Below are 7,539 nucleotides of genomic sequence, written 5' to 3'. Positions count from 1 at the left end.
CCTATTGTGGTCGGTTTAACCTGGACCGTAGTGGATTTGGATGAAGCTGATGTGATTTGATTTTGAATATCAGCATATGGGTGTATGTAGTTTGTAAAATCGGAAAACCTGATGTGTTTGGTTTAACCTGGACCGTAGCGGATTTTGATGACGACTTTGGTATACACTGGACAAAAATGGCATATTAATTTTTGAAATTTGTGTATTGTGAAACAATTAGGAATATAGAATCTTGAAGGGAGGATACTTCGGGAATAGCACATAAAATCCAAATTTCGTATTAAATTTGGTTGATATATATATGTATATATATATATATATATATATCTTTTTCATTTGCTTTAACATGGCGAAGCCCAGGCTTATCTTGGTCCCTCCCCGATAGTTCACGTAGCGGATCGATCTTTCTCGTTCCTTTTTTAAAAAGGAACTAGTTCCTTAATGTAGTTCCTTTGCTCCATCTAGTTCCTTTACTCCACACAGTTCCTTTGATCCAAATAGTTCCTTTGCTTTTTATAGTTCTTTTGCTTCATATAGTTCCTTTACTCCATACAGTTCCTTTGCTCTTCATAGTTCCATTGCACCAAATAGTTCCTTTGCTCCATATAGTTCCTTTACTCCATACAGTTTTTTGCTCTTCATAGTTCCTTTGCTCTTCATAGTTCCTTTGCTTTTTATAGTTTTTTTTAAGGAACTAGTTCCTTAAGGTAGTTCCTTTGCTTCATCTAGGTCCTTTACTCCACACAGTTCCTTTGATCCAAATAGTTCCTTTGCTCTTCATAGTTCATTTGCTTTTTATTGTTCCTTTGCTCCATATAGTTCCTTTACTTCATACAGTTCCTTTGCTCTTCATAGTTCCTTTGTTTTTAATAGCTAGTTTGATCCACATAGTTCCTTTGCTCTTCGTAGTCCCTTTGCTCCATATAGTTCCTTTACTCCATACAGTTCTTTGTTCCACATAGTTCCTTTGCTTTTTATAGTTCCTTTTAGTTCAAAAAAGAACGAGACAGAGATCAGATCAGAAAAAAGACAGAGATCAGAAAAAGACAAGACAAGCATCTCGATATACACAAGGCCACCTGGATTTCTCCTGATCAAGCAACGTAAAATCAAATTAACCGTGTTGTGATAGACGGAAGGCATTCATCCAGTGTTTTAGACGTCCGATCGATCCGAGGAGCGAATATCGATTCGGACCATTACCTGGTGGCAGCCAAGGTACGCACGCGTCTTAATGTAGCAGCAAAGGTGTAATATAATGTAACACGGAAACTCCACGTCGAAAAGCTGCAAACACACTGCATTACACACTCGAGATCGTACCATCAAGAAACCCATGGTACGATCTCGAGTGTGTAATGCTTCTGATGTGAAAAAGACAGCGTATAGGGCAACCCTGCAGGCAGTAGCAACACGTAATGCTATAGAGAATTATAGGGAGACAAGGAGAGAGGAGAAACGTATTTTCAGAAAAATGGAGAAAGAACGAAAAAACGCTAGCAAATCGAGATGTACAGGAGTCAGAATGAAGTCCGGAAAGTTTGCCAACGAGTAAAGCACCAAACCGAAGACTTTGGTGCAGGCACATCCTTCTGTAGAGATTAAGAAGGAAACCTGATGACAAATACAGACAGCGTGTTGAGGATCTGGAAGGAGTATTTTGCAAAGCTTCTAGTATCAAATAGTGACGGTGAAGAATATACCCCAAAAACAATTAGAGATTACGGTATAGCCAAGATGAGGTCATAATAGCAATTAAGCGGCTGAAGAATAATAAAGTAGCAGGTGCCGATGGATTACCAGCCGAACTATTCAAGACCTGTGGCCAGACGCTGAGCATTCAACAACTCAATCTGCTCAAAGGTATTTAAAGCCATGTCTGCCTTCGGCATTCCTGCAAAATTTATACGGCTATGCAGGATAACTTTAACTGACAGTTAAAGTCGGAAAGAACCTCTAGGAGCTCTTCAATATCAAACGAGGATTCAGAAAAAGTGACAGTTTGTCGTGTGACATGTTTAGCATTCTGCTGGATGAGGTCGAAATGCTGAACATAAGGCCTCTGGGTCTCAGTATTAAGTGTTAGGCAGCGCGTAAGGATGCATGAACAAAATCTTTGGCGAAATTGGGCCTACGGGCATGGATGTATCCTGAACGAACAAGGTATGACATTGGACCAACGCGACCAGTCCTGAGATTTGACGATGTAGATGTCGTTATCCCCAGTATAGATGCCTGGAACCGTATTAAAGCTCCTTTGGATGGTTTGGCTTTATATGCATACGGTTCCAAGATGAAAGAAAGTATAGGGGCTGGTGTCTACTGTGAAAGGCTAGGCCTTTGGCTTACCTACAACTGTAGTGTTTTCCAAGCTGAAATCTTCGGGATTTGGAAGGCAATGGAATTGATAAAATAGTCGCCGTTAAACCGGTGACTATTTTTGTGTCATGTGGCTCTTAAAGCCATCAAATCCTGTAACATCAAGTCTGAGGTCATAGAGCAGTTTTGGAAACACTAACAGCTATGGGCTGTAGTTGGGTAATGATGTAGCAATGGATGGTTTAAACAAACCACCCATCTGTCACCTTTTTCGGAACTTTGAGGCGTTCTTCGACGAACGAGCCAATGAATATTGGCACAACGAACCTAGGTGCAATGTTCAAGATCTATCTGGGCGACTCTGCACTTAATATGTGTTCTGTCCAAAATGTCGACACTATTTACTACTTTCCTCCTCTTACTTCCTTATTAGCTTTTGTTTTTTATATCCCATTTCTCCCCTACAGATCTCTCCATATCTCTCATGAATGATCACAGAATCGACCGGGTCCGGGTCGGTCTCCGAGTGCTGCAGTCACTTAGTGACTGCCCATACACAAACCTAACCTATTGTGTAATACACAATGTGTACATCATTCCCTATGTGGTTGCCCCGCACCAAAAAAAAATCGCCAAATATTTTTCCAAAAAAACTGTCATCAATGAATCTGGCCTAAAAGATATTCTCAAAAAATGTTGATCATGAAGAACTGTCCGATTTCTTTGATATAGTTAACATTGTCGAAATCACTTTATGGCAAAATTTACCCTAGGATCTTGGTTAACACCCTTACCCTTGAGGCCAAGGTCGTGTTTCTGTTTCGCTTTCTGTATCTACACCCTATCAGGTGAATACCCGGCGGCTTCGAAACATTTTATGCTGATTGATACTTTCCTGACCTATTACAATTAAACCACTAACACATACATACAAGTCTTGCAATAATTCGAACAACTTCGAAAGAAAAGAAATACCTCTCCAACCGAACCGCAACACCCTTTTCCACAAAAGAAAAGAACCCCGACATTAAAACATGTCTTAATCTTCGAAAGTAAATGGAAAATTAAAAACATTTCTAATATTAAATTAATATTGAATTAATTCTTATCTATGAAAATATCGAAACACAATGACACACACACCGACCGACCATTCGGTAGACAGACATCTGTATTAAAAGGCATGGTGAGAGAAGAGAGCGGTGTCTTCAACGAAATGTTTGTTTGGAAAATATAGCTGAAAACCCCCGAACAACTGACTATAAATACCACGATTTGGGAATCACCAAGCGTCAGAAGTAAAGCAACGTTCGAAGTGCGAACACATAAACCGGAGAGGCTCAAGACAGTAATATCAGTTACTAAAAACACACACACATAACACAAAAATGTTGAAAATTTTTCAAAAATCAGTGGGTATTGTGCTCACAATATTAGTGATCGGCTTGCAGACAGTTAATTGTGGAGGTAAGTAAATAATCGGAATTATTTACAAAATTTTAATAGTTCTGAAAATATTAAAAAATAAAATTCGAATGAGTGAAAAATATTTGTTTTTTATTTTGTGTTATTTTCAATTAAACCCTCGAATCCATTCGACTCGAATTTTGCAGAACCAGAATGTTATTTTCAATATACCAAATTTCAATACCCAATTTATTTTCAAATTAATTTCAATATTTTTTCTTTTTAATTTTCCAGTAATTTCCTCACCCAATGACAACATTGAACACGATCATCGCATGCATCCCACCTTTAACTTTGAGCCGGTTGATCGCCTATACAAACGTGCCATGCCTATGCTGAAATTCGATCCCTCCAAGCCGGAAGAAAAACATTTAGAATTTTGGAATGATGTTGCCCAGGATACGCTTAGTCAACAATTGGCCAGTAAATCGCTGCTCAATACGAATATGGCAAAAAATGTGATCATGTTTTTGGGTGATGGTATGTCCATACCCACGATAACGGCGGGACGTGTTTACCTGGGTGGTGAAGAGAAACAATTTACATTCGAGAAATTCCCCTACATTGGACTCAGTAAGGTAAGGAAAAAAGAGAAAAATATAGGGGAAATTTTTGTAAACATCTGCATTCAGTCCGTCGGTATGTTAAAATCATGATAGAGTGCGCCAAAATTAAATTTTCGGTATTTTAAAAGTGTAATTTGTCAACGTACGAGTTCGTAATTTGCAGAGAATGAACGACTTCCTGAGCTATAAGATCTTGTAAATAGGTTGAGCGCCATATTTTAGATACGAAGTTACTGTAATTTGGTGCATGGGGTTCCCAGAGGATTAAAAGAGAATCTCTCAGATTCAATATAGGCCATGATTGAACCTAGCCACATCTTGTTAGGCAATTCGATGATCCTCGCTTAATTTTCGAAACGAAGTGGATATACTATGGCATTTACTGTACTCGGAGGGCAAATTATCCCCTCCTCAATATAGGTCCATGTATTAAATTAGTCGCTTGGGCGCCATATTTTAGGTATTTGAAGGGTTCCGGACGGATATTCCAACCGAAGTGGCTGTACTTTAACATTTTGGGGTTCTCAGAGAATCTCTCCGAAATTCGTCAATATAGGTTCATGTTTTGACCGAGTTCCGACATACAAGATCGGCTTCTTTTTAGGTTCAAGAAATTGATATTTAGGGTTCTCGGAGGGCCTCTTCGAAGAAATTCTACAATATAAGTCCATATGTTTACATTTTAAGTATTTTGAAGGTCCTCATCGAATTTCCAAACCAAAGTGGTTGAAATTAGGCACTAGTTGTTCTCCGAGGTTAAAAATAAATTCTCACAAAAATTTTGCAATATAGGATCATGTTTAACCATAGCGTCCATATTAAGGTAAGGTATTAGGCATATTAAGGTGCATTGACAGGGTTCTCAGAGGTAGAATATTTCCTGGTTGAATTTTTGTTGGTCCATGTTCTGACATAGTCCTATTTTAGGATGTTTAAGGGTTGTAATAACTGTTGTTTACTATTCCGGTTTCTCAGAGGATGAAAAATCTCCTGACAAGGTTTGAAGTAAGTCCCTGGTTTGGCATAGCTTCCATACATAGTTATTCGAACCAGGTATTCGTATTTAATATCTTTCAGACGGCATATCGGGTTCCATGTTAGATATTCATAGGGCCATTTTCAAGCGAAGAGGCTTTGATTTGGTATTTCTTGTTCTAAGAGGATAAAATCGGATTTTTTTTCAAATAGGTCCATATTTTATCAAAGTTCCCTTCTCTGGAGGTTAATACCTTTTATATTTTTTATTTATTAAAAAAAATACTAATAATTTTCTTCTATCCTTCTTTTCAGACCTATTGTGCCAATTCCCAAGTGGCCGATTCCGCCTGTACAGCCACAGCCTATTTGGGTGGTATTAAGGCGAATTATGCCACCGTCGGTGTAACCGCTGCCATTGAGCTGAACGATTGTCGGGGACAAAATATTAGCGAACATCATGTCCACTCTATTGCCGCTTGGGCTCAAGCTCAGGGTATGGCCACGGGCCTTATCACAACCACCACAGTGACTCACGCCTCGCCCGCAGGTGTTTATGCTCATGCCGCAAATCGTAATTGGGAAAATGATGCTGAAATTGTCAAGACCAATAATGATCCGACGCATTGTCAAGATATTGCCACTCAGCTGATTTACAATGATGTTGGACGTAAATTGAATGTCATTTTCGGAGGGGGTCGTGAACATTTTGTACCCATCTCAGAGGGTGGTAAACGTTTGGATGGTCGAAATTTAATCAAAGAGTGGAAAGAGATTCACGGCTCCCATGCTACCTTCATTCAGACTAAGGACGAGCTGATGAACCTACCCAAAAATACCGAACATGTTATGGGCCTCTTTGCCAGTAATCACATACCCTATCATTTGGATGCAGATCGTTCGGTAATACCCAGCCTTAGGGAAATGGTTGCCGAAGCTTTGGAAATTCTTGAGCGTCAAAGTAATGGTAAAGGTTATTTCCTGTTCGTCGAAGGTGGACGCATTGATCATGCCCATCATGACACCTTGGCGCTGAAGGCTCTCGATGAAACTGCCGAATTTGATAAGGCCATACGCTATGCACGTCAACAAACCTCACAAGATGATACCCTTATTGTTGTGACATCGGATCATTCCCATACCATGTCTGTGGCGGGTTATTCCAGCCGTAAAAATGATATCTTTGGTATTAATAATGGACAATTGGCTTTGGATCAACTGCCCTATGCTACGCTCTCCTATGCCAATGGTCCGGGTTATGGAAATAATGTGCTAAAAGTTGGTCCCGGATTGAAGAGGAAAAATCTCCATGAAATCAATATGAAACACAAAGATTATCAATTTCCCACAACGGTACCTTTGGAATCGGAAACACATGGTGGTGATGATGTGGCCGTCTTTGCCAGTGGTCCCTTTGCCCATCTCTTTACGGGAGTGTATGAACAAAATTTCATACCCCATGCCATGGCATATGCTTCGTGTTTGGGTTCCAAACGCACTGCCTGTCATGACGGGTTTCATCATAGTCGGAGGCAGTAACTGAGGCGTTTTTTTATTAAGATGGGAGATTTTATGTAGGGGGTTAATGAGAATGTAAGGTTATGTTAAGTAAATAATTTTTAAGGTTAATTGTAATTTTTTAAATATAAGTATTTAATTTATTTTGAAAATGAAATGAAGTTATTAAATTAAGTGGAGTTTTTTTCACTAAGAGGGGTATTTTCGAAGGGGAATTTGAAATTTTCAATTCCCAAAATTTTTATAGGTGTTAATAAGGTAATGAGGCTCTAATCTCGTACAATGATTAAATTAATTTAAAATCAGTCCATTTTCGGGTTAAGGGTTCTAGAGGTTATTATTTGCCATTTCGGATTCTCAGAGGACGAAAAAGACCTCCTGGCGCAACATTTTCTAAATAGGTTCATGTTTTTACATAGGTTATTAGAGGTTCTGGCCTCATCTTCCTTGAATATTTCAGGTTCTCAGATTATTCTGAAACTGGGAAATTCCGAATTGTTATTACTATTAAAAACGATTTAAATTACAACTGAACTTGAATTTATTTACCATACACAAATTTTGCCACACAAAAATGCTCATAACACCGTATTGTGATTGAATATTTTTGTTATTTCAGCAGAATAATAAAAATATGTACGGAAGACCGCATTAAAGAAAGTATTACATTCAGGTGCTAACTCTGCACATGTCA

At 38.8% G+C, this 7,539-nt stretch overlaps 1 protein-coding gene across 1 annotated transcript; it reads left to right on the top strand.

Annotated features, from left to right (window-relative positions):
• Positions 1–3,707: 3,707 nt before the first annotated feature.
• LOC133322918 (alkaline phosphatase-like) lies at positions 3,708–6,866 on the top strand. Its single transcript, XM_061531873.1, has 3 exons — positions 3,708–3,786; positions 4,021–4,364; positions 5,643–6,866. Exons 1-3 carry the CDS (start codon positions 3,708–3,710, stop codon positions 6,864–6,866), a joined length of 1,647 nt encoding a protein of 548 aa, XP_061387857.1.
• Positions 6,867–7,539: the final 673 nt, after the last annotated feature.

Source organism: Musca vetustissima, unplaced genomic scaffold (genome assembly GCF_032173495.1).
Source record: "Musca vetustissima isolate MV318-11 ecotype Yass unplaced genomic scaffold, APGP_CSIRO_Mvet_v1 utg25787, whole genome shotgun sequence".
In the NCBI taxonomy this organism is placed as follows: Eukaryota; Metazoa; Arthropoda; class Insecta; order Diptera; family Muscidae; genus Musca; species Musca vetustissima.
Note: the sequence above shows the minus strand (reverse complement) of the source record. Positions and strands in the feature narration are given on the sequence as shown.

Excerpts from the sequence above, each read along its gene's own strand:
- LOC133322918 (XM_061531873.1), top strand. The coding sequence starts at position 3,708 with ATGTTGAAAATTTTTCAAAAATCAGTGGGTATTGTGCTCACAATATTA. Across the intron at positions 3,787-4,020 it reads GCAGACAGTTAATTGTGGAG|TAATTTCCTCACCCAATGAC; the intron begins GTAAGTAAATAA and ends TTAATTTTCCAG. Across the intron at positions 4,365-5,642 it reads CCTACATTGGACTCAGTAAG|ACCTATTGTGCCAATTCCCA; the intron begins GTAAGGAAAAAA and ends CCTTCTTTTCAG.